The 11772-nt window shown below is 53.1% G+C and overlaps 1 protein-coding gene across 1 annotated transcript; it reads left to right on the top strand.

The window, feature by feature from the left end:
* Positions 1 to 2024: 2024 nt before the first annotated feature.
* SSRP1 (structure specific recognition protein 1) lies at positions 2025 to 11515 on the top strand. Its single transcript, XM_070428027.1, has 17 exons — positions 2025 to 2120; positions 2620 to 2758; positions 3143 to 3328; positions 3968 to 4073; positions 4332 to 4522; positions 4625 to 4855; positions 4994 to 5097; positions 5191 to 5319; positions 5582 to 5803; positions 6476 to 6548; positions 6957 to 7095; positions 7220 to 7265; positions 9136 to 9265; positions 9678 to 9848; positions 10027 to 10115; positions 10585 to 10771; positions 11038 to 11515. Exons 2-17 carry the CDS (start codon positions 2705 to 2707, stop codon positions 11107 to 11109), a joined length of 2130 nt encoding a protein of 709 aa, XP_070284128.1. The 5' UTR covers positions 2025 to 2120; positions 2620 to 2704; the 3' UTR covers positions 11110 to 11515.
* Positions 11516 to 11772: the final 257 nt, after the last annotated feature.

Here is an 11772-nt window from a genome sequence, read left to right as displayed (position 1 = left end):
ACTCCCCTGTGATGTCACAGCAGGGGTGGGGTCTCCAATCCCTGGCTCCTGATTGCCTGCGATCCAGCTGGCGAGGGCCCTCTGGGACTCATGCTTTATCTGCACTCTGGCTACCGGTTCTATTCCATTCTCTATGCTGCATCCTCAGCCCAGCTCACCAGCTGCTTTATGCTCTCCTAAAAGCCCCTCGCAATGGCCCATCCCCCAGCCACCTAATAGCCTCCCTATAGGAGTACCCCCTTCACTCCAGTCTTCCTAAGCCACTCAGTTCTGCAGCCAGGCCCGCCCCCCCCTGCCCCTCCCATTCCATAGTTGCCTCTAATAGAATGGGTCAGGGGAGGGGTCTCAAACAGCTCTCTTGTTCTCCCGGGAGGGAGTAAGGAATCACAGTTCACGTTTCTAACTCAAGTTGGCAGTGGCTGAAGCTCTACATGTAGAATAGCATTATCAAGTGGTTTTTTTGTTGTTATTGTTTTATTTTACTGTCAGTTTACTTATCTGAATCGTTTGTTAGATTGTATGCTCCTGGAAGGCTGGTGCTGTTTCCATCTTGTTCACCAGTTTCCTTAAATCCTAGAACTCTGTTGGCGCTCAATATGCATTTATTTATTTATAAATATATTTTTATTGGTTTCAGAGAGGGAGAGGGGAGAGAACATCAATGATGAAATTTTTAAAAAATATATTTTTATTGTTTTTAGAGAGGAAAGGAGAGGGGGAGAGAGAGAGAGAGAGAGAGAGAGAGAGAGAGAGAAACATCAATGATGAGAAAGAATCATTGATCGGCTGTCTCCTGCATGCCCCCTACTGCGGATGGAGCCTGCAATCCGGGCATGTGCCCTTGACTTGAATCCAACCTAGGACCCTGTGGTCTGCAGGCCGACACTCTACCCACGGAGCCAAACCAGCTAGAGCTCAGTATGTATTTATGGAATCCAGTTGAACAACGTTGCTAGTGCTGCAAAGGCCATTCCCCAGGAGGGCAAAGCCATGAGTTCAGGGAGCAATGGTGCATACCCTCGGTCTCGCACCCTGGGACTGAGCCACCAAGCTGCTTTAAGACGGGTTGTCAGAGAAATCTTGAGTTTGAATACCTGTCCCCTGTCTTTATGCGGACACATTACCAATCATTCCGGATGTACAGTCATGTGCTTATGACAGAAGAGAACTGGACTGGGTTTGGGTTCTAGGCTCTGGCTTTGCTCCCAACTCGCTGAGACCCTGGTCGACTCCTCTTCGGGCCTCAGCCTTCCCACCTGCAAAAGGAGGATGGAGCAGACAAAGTCAGACGTGCCCTCCAGGTCTGGCCCGCTTTGGTTTCCAAGATGCATCCTAGGACTACAGCCGGGGCATGGCTCCCGCACTCTCAGGCTGATGCGGTTTCACACCAGTTTTGGCTCCAAGGTGCATCTGACGCCAGCACTTGAACTTGACACCAGCCTCTTCCGGGCGATCCATACATTGTGGTTAGAGAAGCGAGGCTTTTGGGCGCAGACAGTGAACTCATCTCCAAAAGGATCCAATCCCATGTGATCCCGGGGAGAGCAGGGCTGTCGCGGCGACACCAACACCCGCGCTCTCTGCGCCGCCAGTGGGAGGCGTCATTTCTCTCCACAAGTCAAAGTATTTTTCTTCTTGGCCCACAGACTTCCTTCCACTCCACAAAAACCACGATTGTGCAGAAGAGAGGGGCCCACGTCCATCTAACACACGCATCTGTGGAAAGTCCGCTAAAGGAACACTACACGTTTTCTCTTTAGAAGCTGGTCCTTCGCTGAGGCAGTGCCTGTAGTTTTTAAAGAGCCCTACGCGTCCCCATTTCCTAGTCCGACGCCAAGCGGTTGGGACTTCCTCGCCGCCCGGCTGCGCTCAGGTCCTCCAGACCCGCCGACGCTCTATGTGACCGCCTCGCCGGCCGGCCCGGGCCCGCGCCTCTCTAGCCAGCTCGTCCTCTCTATGGTTCGGAGACAGCTTCCGGTGGCGGGACGCTGGGCGGCGCACGCGGGAAAAGCTTCCCCAGTGTACCCCCCCAGTACCCCGTGCCCCCGCCCCCTCCCCCCGCGTCCCTCAGCGCGCCCACCGCCCGCACCGGGGCCGCCGCGAGGCTGCTGCTAGAGGAGGTGGGTGGTCGCCGTCCCCGTGCCCCGGGAGGGTCGTGTCCTGCTCCCCCGCGGAACACTCCAGATGGGCCGTTCCGCGTTCGAATCCGCGGGCAGCGGGCGAATCCACTTTATGGGGCGGGGGGGACCCGAGGCTGGGGCCGCGACGCGGTGGGAACGCATGCAGTTGCTCGGAGGGGAACCCTGCACCCTGAGCTGGGTTAGGGCGCGGGCGAAGTGCGGGCCCCGGGCTGGCCCGGGGGTACCATGGGCTGCTCGTTGCCATGGCGCCCGGTGGAGCGCCCAGAGCCTGTGTCTGGTTGGGGTGTAAGCGCTACTCCAGGCCCAGTTCTCTGGTCGGGGCTGGGTCTGGCCCCTCGAGGTCTGCGGAGCCCACCTGAAGGCTCGCAGGCAGAGATCCTCGACCTCGCAGGCACAGCCATGGGTTGCCACCTGGCCCCATCCGTGGGCAGAGTGAGGTGTTGTCTTTCATGCTCAGGTGTCTCCCTCTTGAATTCAGATTTCCAGCCTGCTGAGGGAGTGTCTGCACACCCATCCAGGATTTGGGGCCCAGCTCCCGGTTGAGGCCAAAAGGGGCAGTTAGCATGGCAGAAACACTGGAGTTCAACGACATCTACCAGGAGGTGAAAGGCTCCATGGTAAGAAGGGCTTGCGCTTTTGATGGAGGTGGGGAAGCGGGAGCGGAGTAGACTTACCGTCCATTCACAGGAGCTCGCTTGGGTCGTGTTGCTACCTTGGAAAAGGAGTCAGAGTGTCCTGTACTTGGTGTTGCCCCAACGAAAGGCGACAGTGAGAAAGTCCGAGAGTTACAGGGTCTGAGTTTGAAGGGACCGTGCCTGCCGTTCAATCCAGAATCCTGAAACGGAGGACCTGCACGGGTTCTGGATGCCAGAGCCAGGATTAGGATCCCGGCTTCCTGGCTACTTGTCCCTTTTTTGCTGGCCCCCAGCACTTCAGCTGTTGCTTCTGGATTGATACCTGGCCAGCCTAGAATGATGCATTTGGACCCCTTTTTCCAACAGAATGATGGTCGGCTGAGGTTGAGCCGCCAGGGCATCATCTTCAAGAACAGTAAGACGGGCAAAGTGGACAACATCCAGGCTGGGGAGTTGACGGAAGGCATCTGGCGCCGGGTGGCTCTGGGCCATGGACTTAAGCTGCTCACAAAGAACGGCCATGTCTACAAGTATGATGGCTTCCGAGAATCGGTGAGGTGTCCTCTTGCCATAATCCCCCTTTTATGGTGCCATCTGGTTTCATTTTAATCTTCTGGAGAGAGTTGGGTCTCCTTCCTGTGGTAACCCCGCAGTTGCTGGTTTGAGCTCCGTAGAGCAGGGCCATTGATTGAGGCCACCAGGCAATGAGTGTTCAGCTTTGGGTGTCAGAGTCTGGAGTGTCTTTGTGCCTTGACTTCCAGAAGATTTTCTGCCGTTTTTATTTTTTTGGTTTCTGCTTGTTGCCTTTATCCAGGTGCAGAGTCTTAGTTTGATGCGTTAGTTCAGGTTTTGTTTTTCCACTTTGAACTGCCTGAGTTGAAGACTTTACTTCATTTTAATGTCCACTTTATTCTAATGTTCACTTTCATTAAAGCAATATCTGCACCAAGATAGCACTGTGAGGCCCATAACCACGAGCGGTCAGTTCCTTACTCTGCTCTTCCCCTCCCAGAGATCCAGTCCCCAGAAACAACCTCTTACAGTGTTTTATAGCTGAGATTCTAAATCAGCATGGATTTCTGATAAAAGGTATATTGGGGCAATTTCTCAGAAATAGATAATTGCAGAATGTTCAAACTTGTGTTAAAACCGTCAGTGTTACTGGGATTGCTCTCTCCGCTCCACCCACAGGAGTTTGAGAAACTCGCTGATTTCTTCAAAACTCACTATCGCCTTGAGCTAATGGAGAAGGACCTATGTGTGAAGGGCTGGAACTGGGGAACGGTGAAGTTTGGTGGTGAGTCCTGGGCCAGGTTGAGGTTTGGGGAGAAGGTAGGATGAGGGTGGCAGCCTTTAACTTGTTTCTTTCTGTCACTGTCTCTGCTTTCCTCTCAGTTTGTAATCCATCATGTATTTATCAAGGACCGCTGTGCCTGGTCTTGTGGGTGCAGTGTGAACAGGGTAGCCCTGTCCTCAGGGAACTTGTGTCTGGTGGGAACGTGGTTTAGGCAGACTCGAGGGGAGGAGCTGTGGCTTGATAGCCCTTTCCCCACAGGGCAGCTGCTTTCCTTTGACATTGGCGACCAGCCGGTCTTCGAGATTCCCCTCAGCAACGTGTCCCAGTGCACCACAGGCAAGAATGAGGTGACCCTGGAGTTCCACCAGAACGATGATGCAGAGGTCTCGCTCATGGAGGTGCGCTTCTACGTGCCTCCCACCCAAGAGGATGGCGTGGACCCTGTTGAGGTGAGGCCTCCCCTGGTCACCTTGGGGGCAGATGGTGCCGAGCGGGCCTGGCTGGCCTGGGAACAGGTCCTGCTGCTCCATTACCAGTGTGTGCTTTCGCAGGCCTTTGCCCAGAACGTGCTGTCTAAGGCGGACGTGATCCAGGCCACTGGAGACGCCATCTGTATCTTCCGGGAGCTGCAGTGTCTGACTCCCCGAGGACGGTACGACATTAGGATCTACCCCACCTTTCTGCATCTGCACGGCAAGACCTTCGACTACAAGATCCCCTACACCACGGTGCTGCGCCTCTTTTTGCTACCCCACAAGGACCAGCGCCAGATGTTCTTTGTGGTGAGCAGAAATCACCGGGAGTGGATTGGCCTGGTTTCTGCCCGAGTCTGGCAGGTGGATTTCACTGGGGTTTAGTTAGTCAGCAAGTTCTCGTGGGGCTTCGACTGGTGCTAAGCCTTGTTGGCTCTTCCTTACCAGATCAGCCTGGATCCCCCCATCAAGCAAGGCCAGACCCGTTACCACTTCCTGATCCTCCTCTTCTCCAAGGATGAGGACATCTCCTTGACTCTCAACATGAATGAGTGAGTGCTCCCTCATGCCCGCCCCTGCCTGCAGGAGATGGGTGTGCGTTAGAAGGCAGCTGTGCTCGTGATCTCATCTTCCTCTGTTTGTAGAGAAGAGGTCGAGAAGCGCTTTGAGGGGCGGCTCACCAAGAACATGTCGGGATCCCTCTATGAGATGGTCAGCCGGGTCATGAAGGCACTGGTGAACCGCAAGATCACAGTTCCAGGCAACTTCCAAGGGTGAGCGTGCAGGCCCGGGTCCTGGGCTACGAGGGTGGGCTGTGCCACGTCTCCTGGGTAAGCCCCCCCTGGGATGGGAGCGCGGCTTCTCAGAGGCCTGGTGGGGTTGTATCTTGATGGTGTCAGTCACCTTCATTAGAGCAGCTTAGTGAGGTTCACTCACTTGAAGGCCTGAGCAGATATACTCCCGAGAGATGTTCTCTGTGGCTCTGTGCCACCTGCTGCCTCAGGCACTGACTGGGCTCCCTGTGCCCTCCACCAGGCACTCCGGGGCCCAGTGCATCACCTGCTCCTACAAGGCGAGCTCAGGACTGCTGTACCCGCTGGAGCGGGGCTTCATCTACGTCCACAAGCCACCCGTGCACATCCGCTTTGATGAGATCTCCTTCGTCAACTTCGCCCGTGGCACCACCACCACACGGTCCTTTGACTTTGAAATTGAGACCAAGCAGGGCACTCAGTATACCTTCAGTAGCATTGAGAGGTGAGAGCCTCGGCCAGTCCCTTCCTGGGTATCCTGGTCCTTACCCAGTCTTGACTGGGAGGCCTGGGACCCCCAGGTTGGCCTGTGACTCGTCCCTTCTTGCCTTGAGCAGAATTTTTCTTTTGCTTCCTTGGGGTTTGGTTCTTCTCCTTGAAGTGCTCAGCCTTTGGAAGCCTCTGCATTGTTTTTTTTTTTTCCTGTTCTTAACAATATTGTTTTCCATATTACTAAAGCTCTTGTTCAGTATTAGCCCTCTCCTCCTCCACTCCCCCCACGATGGAAATGCTATCTTTCCCTTTCCTGGAATGAGCTCGGTGCCCGAGAATACAGCAGCTAATGTTTATCGAGTGCTCGCTGTTTCACACTTAATCCTCATAACAACGGTGAAGTATGAAATACAATCCGGTCAAAAGATGACATCCCCTCCCCTCGCATCCTCCCCCTACTCGGTGCACCCCTCCCCACCTTTTCTTTCTCAGAACTCTTGAGAGCTGTACAGGTTCCTCTTTCAAGACTAGTGTCAGACTCTTTCCTGCTGTCCTCCGAGTGTCTCTGAGCTGTTGGGTTGGATAATGTGGTCAAGAGCTCCAGGCCCCAGAGTCTGGCCCGGTCCATGGTACCCCTCCTCTCGTTGGCCCTGCCTGTCTGGTAACTGTGCATCTCCCCCAACAGGGAGGAGTATGGGAAGCTGTTTGATTTTGTCAATGCAAAAAAACTCAACATCAAAAACCGAGGATTGAAAGAGGTACCGCTGTGTGTGGAAAGACTGAGCCGCTCCCGTTCTTTCTGTGGTGGGGGAAGGGGCAGGGACTCTTCTGGCTTTTTTTCACTCTCCCTTCTCTTCTTACCCTTATAGAAGAAAGAGGTGCGTGTGACCCTTCCCCTCCTGATGCAGGTTTCCTCGCATGACCTTAGATCAGTCTCTGCCGCCCCCAGGAGCCCCCAGTGGGGCTGGGAGAGGGAGGAGCTTGGACTAACCCAGTTGGCAGGAAGTTTTCGGGGCATAGGCCCTGCACGCTGGCTGTGTGTGGACAGTTCAGCCCCAGCTGGGGGCTGTTGCTCTGATCTTACAGGCATGGGGGCGTGCTTTTGAGTGTGCCGGGGTTCTGGCAGCTGGGCGAGTGGCCCTTACTCCCATCTCTTCCCTGCCTAGGGCATGAACCCAAGCTACGATGACTATGCTGACTCTGATGAAGATCAGCACGATGCCTACTTGGAGCGGATGAAGGAGGAGGGCAAGATCCGGGAAGAGAATGCCAACGACAGCAGTGATGACTCGGGAGAAGAAACCGGTGGGCTAGCTTTGGCAGTGCCGGGGCGGGGGGCTGTCAGACCCTTCCCGCCAGAGCCAGGTGTCTGGGTCAGGGGAGGGGATTTCCATGGGGCAAAACTGATGAATCCTGTGTTCCTTTTCAGATGAGTCTTTCAACCCAGGTGAAGAAGAGGAGGACGTGGCAGAGGAGTGAGTTTTGGGTCCACCCCATGGGGGTGGCTTGTGAGCTTAAAGGGACCAGAGATATCTGGCCATTTCTTGCGTCCCCAGCATAAGCTACTGATCCAGGGTAGAAAATGACCTTCAGTGAGGTGATAGGTGGAGATGATGCTTTGAAAGTCGTCAAGTGTATAACCCTAACTGGTTTGGCCCAGTGGATAGAGCATTGGCCTGCGGACTGAAAGGTCCTGGGTTCAATTCCGGTCAGGGGCATATGTCCAGGTTGCGGGCTTGATCACCAGTAGGGGGCGTGCAGAAGGCAACCGATCGATCAGTGATTCTCTCTTCTCATTGATGTTTCTCTCCCTCTCCCTTCCTCTCTGAAATCAATAAAAATATATTTAAAAAAAAAAAGAAAAAGAAAAGAAAATCGTCAAGTGTCAGCACAAGGCACGTTGTGAATCCAGAAAAGGGTAGTGGGAGAGGCTGGGCTGAGATTCAGCCAGTGCTCCCACTTACCAGCTGAGAGTCCTCAGGTCATTGAATCTCAGTTTTTCCATCTGTGAAACGGCAGTAGCGCCCCCATATTGATCAAGACTTTTGATTGCCAGTGTCAGAAATATATCACAAACCGACTATAGCATAAAAGGGAATTTTGTGAGTTCTTGTAACTGGAGAGGCCAAGGGATAAGATTAGCTTCAGGCACCTGGATCAAGGTGCTCAGAAGCCATGGAGAATGTGTTTCTGTTCCTTCTGATGTCCATATTTTTATTAATTTCAGAGCGGAACGGAGAGGGAGAGAGAAACATCAATGATGAGAAAGAATCATTGGTCAGCTGCCTCCTGCATGACCTTTACTGGGGATTGAGCCCACAACCCGGGCATGTGCCCTTGACCGGAATTGAACCCGGGACCCTTCAGCCTGCAGGCCAATGCCCTATTCAGTGAGCCAAACCAGCTAGGGCTGATTTGCTTATTTTAGTAGGTTTGTTTGCCCCAGGCAGTGCCAAGTGACCCTCAGAAGCCTCAGAGGCTTAGTCCCACTGGTTTACACCAGGAGCACCTCTGCTCTCAGGCAGCGGTGAGCAGGTGGTTACGTGGCCCTTCTGAACCTGAGTTATGAGCATGTGCTCTGATGGGCAGAACTAGGCCATGCACCCACCCTAAGTGCCTGCGGATGGGTGAGCCTTTCCTGAATGGCGACACAGTGGTTCCCAACAGAAAATGGAGACTCTTAATCCAGAAGAATTGGAATGAATATTGGGGAGAAATAGGAAAGGAAGTCTACAGGAGTCCACTCCCTGTGCTTGCCACATGCTTGTTCATAGTGAGTCATTGAGAAAAGGCTCATGAAAGTGCCTTGAAAACTTGAGCACCATGCAGGTATCGGTGGTTGTCTCTTCTGTGGCGTTCTGTGTGTATCAGATAGGACTGTTAATTACATGGGTATGTACTGGGTTAGGCCAGAGCGGGTTTCCCCCACTTTTTCTAGTAATTACCTCTTTACTAGAAAGACTACAGGGTAGATCAAGATGAGTAACTCGAAGGAAGTGGTGAAGTGGACTTGGGGCATGTTGATGAGACAGAACTCCTGTCCTCAGGAGCTTGGGGATGGAGTGGGACCTGGGTTAGGCTGTGACCAAGGAGAGCAGCTGAAGCCCATTTGCTTTCCTTTGATCGAGTCACCAGCTAGCCCATTGCTGTGGCTGAGTCTGGAGAGGTGGCGGTGGAAGCCACCTCAGCGAAGGGGCGGAAGCAGAGTTGGAGATGGTGGTGGAGGCTGTGTGGTCCTCCCATTCCCCTTTCTCAGCAGGTGTCTTTGGACTTATTTTCTTCCTGACCTGGGGCCATGGGGGTCCGTCCTCCCTCCCTGAGTCTCGGCCCCACTCTCCTTGGCAGGTTTGACAGCAACGCCTCTGCCAGCTCCTCCAGTAACGAAGGTGACAGTGACCGGGATGAGAAGAAAAGGAAACAGCTTAAAAAGGCCAAGATGGCCAAGGATCGCAAGAGCCGCAAGAAGCCTATGGAGGTGTGGCCTCTCTTCTGAATGGGAGGGTGCTGGGTGGCCATTGTCCGACTTCTGTCACCACCAGTGGGGCCTCTCGATTAGTTCTCCTGGGATTGCTTTTTGTAGCTGGTGATTTCGGCCTCGAGGAGTATCTTGGAAATGTTCTTCTCTGGTCCTTGACATAATTAGCTTCTGGGATATCTGAATAGGAAACAGGCTTTGTTCCAGGAGAGCAAAGAAAGGGGCCCCTAATGAGCTGGGCACTGGGGTGCAGAGCTCTCATGGTCCCTGTCCTTAGGGAGCTCTCAGTGTAGTTTGATGCTGTTTAGTCCTTTCTCCATTTTGTCCCCAGTTAGGTGATCCAAATAATTGCTTTGGGAGAATGTGGGGGTCTGTGGGATATAGGTGCTGAAGGCATTGGGTGGTTGTGCAGGTGAAGAAGGGCAAAGACCCCAATGCTCCCAAGAGGCCCATGTCTGCCTACATGCTGTGGCTCAATGCCAGCCGAGAGAAGATCAAGTCAGACCATCCCGGCATCAGTATCACTGATCTTTCCAAGAAGGCAGGCGAGATCTGGAAGGCAATGTCTAAAGAGAAGAAAGAGGTGAGTAGCCGCAGAGATGAGGGGTGGTGAATCTTGTAATTCAGAAAGGGGGCAAGGGGCCGTTGGCAGAACTTTTCTGTATGGGTTTTGCCTGCATCAGGGAAGGGATCTCATTCTCTGTTCTCTCTCAACGCTCCCCCCCTCCCCCCCCGCCCCACGGTGTCTGTGTGTGTGTCAGGAGTGGGATCGCAAAGCTGAGGATGCCAGGAGGGAATATGAAAAAGCCATGAAAGAATATGAAGGGGGCAGGGGTGAGTCTTCTAAGAGGTGAGTGTTGGGAACAGAATGGCCCAGTAACTGCTTTTTTTGGCAAATATTTTTGCAGATCCAAGTTGAGAATTAGGGTGTTAAAGGTAATAGAGATACCTCTGATTGCAGTGTGGCAGTGCTTCTCAAATCTGGGTAGGCAGTTGCCCAAGTATGGGTGATGTGCTGGATAAATATGGCCCATTTTCCTAGAGGGTCAATTTTATATGAAGGTATGGGATATTTAAATACATATTATTATATCATTCATGTAATTAATTTTTAAAGATAAAGCAAGAGATGTCAAATAAATAAGTTTTGCCTGTGTCCAGGTTATGACCCCTACATCATCTGCTTTTCCTTGGGGCCCTTGGGGCTGACATGGCTGGCTGTTGATGTTTATAGTGCACTATGGCTGGGACCTAGAGAGGCCCTGTTAAAGGCCTTGATGAACCTGAAGGCCTACCCCTTTGCCCTCTTGCTAATGTAGGGACAAGTCAAAGAAGAAGAAGAAAGTAAAGGTAAAGATGGAAAAGAAGTCAACACCCTCTAAGGGCTCATCATCCAAGTCATCATCAAGGCAGCTCAGTGAGAGCTTCAAGAGCAAAGAGTTTGTGACCAGTGACGACAGCTCTTCAGGAGAGAACAAGAGCAAAAAGAAGAGAAGGCGGAGTGAGGTGCGGCAGGAGTTTGGGGGCTGGGGGGCCTGGCAGGGTGAGGGGCATCTGAGTTCAGGGTGGAGGTGGCAGATGTTTCTGGGCTGAGGTTTGTGGCTGGTCCATAAGAGTACTGGGATGGACTGGATAGGTGGAATTCTGGGGTTCTGAAGGCTAGTGTTGGAGTTTAGGGATGGGGATAGGGCACTGGGGCCCTTCACCACAGAACAGGTCCAGGAGGGCAACTGGGATTCTACCTTTCCCCTAAAGAGACATTTGGTTTTCAGGACTCTGAAGAAGAAGAACTAGCCACCACGCCCCCCAGCTCAGAAGACTCTGCGTCCGGATCTGATGAGTAGAGAGGAGGAAAATTCTCTCTCCTTGGGCTTGTCCTGTCACCCCCCTGGCCTCCCCACCCATGTTTTTGTACCAGTTTCTCATACGAAATGTAGCCTTTGGATTCTCCTGGGGGGATGCACTTCACTGGGACAGCGGGGGTGTCTTACTCCCCTGCTGCTTCACAAGGATGGCTCTTCATAGTTTGGGGAGAGACAGGGTGGGAGGCAGGGCAGTGCTGGGTTCAAACCCTTGTCCTCCTTTCCCGACCTGAGGGATATAGCTGCTTGTCCTGTTCAAGTTGCTGCCACAGGGGTCATGTGAGCTCAGGCCTGTAGCTCCTAACTGGGGCCTATTTCTACTTTTATTTTGTATTTCTGGTCTGTGGAAAAAAAATCATTTAATAAAGGGAACTGACTTTGGAAACCATGTCCTCTGCCTTCTCTGTAGCCCTGCTGTATTGCTCTCCCTGTTCTTGGTGATGTTTACCACCCGCGCTGATGGGCAGGGCCTGCTGCCCGCGGGAATCCAGTCTTCAGGTACATCCTGTTCTGTTCCCGGCTGGAGGAGCATTGGTTTTCACCCTCTTCTGCCGGGACGGGCCACCGGAGAGTGTGGAAATGAGAGCTGATCTGATTAGGAAGCCGCGCTCACAGTTCCACTCCATTAGCCAAGCTGCGGGGGGG

This window comes from Myotis yumanensis, unplaced genomic scaffold, assembly GCF_028538775.1.
Source record: "Myotis yumanensis isolate MYYU_CA2020_CCGP unplaced genomic scaffold, mMyoYum1.0.hap1 SCAF_10, whole genome shotgun sequence".
NCBI lineage: Eukaryota > Metazoa > Chordata > Mammalia > Chiroptera > Vespertilionidae > Myotis > Myotis yumanensis.
This window is presented reverse-complemented; position numbering and strand designations above follow the sequence as displayed.

Bases quoted from the DNA above. Each gene is read 5' to 3' on its own strand.
- SSRP1 (XM_070428027.1), top strand. From the start codon at position 2,705: ATGGCAGAAACACTGGAGTTCAACGACATCTACCAGGAGGTGAAAGGC. The intron at 6,549-6,956 runs GTACCGCTGTGT...TTCCCTGCCTAG, and splicing joins AAAACCGAGGATTGAAAGAG to GGCATGAACCCAAGCTACGA. The intron at 10,772-11,037 runs GTGCGGCAGGAG...TTTGGTTTTCAG, and splicing joins AGAAGAGAAGGCGGAGTGAG to GACTCTGAAGAAGAAGAACT.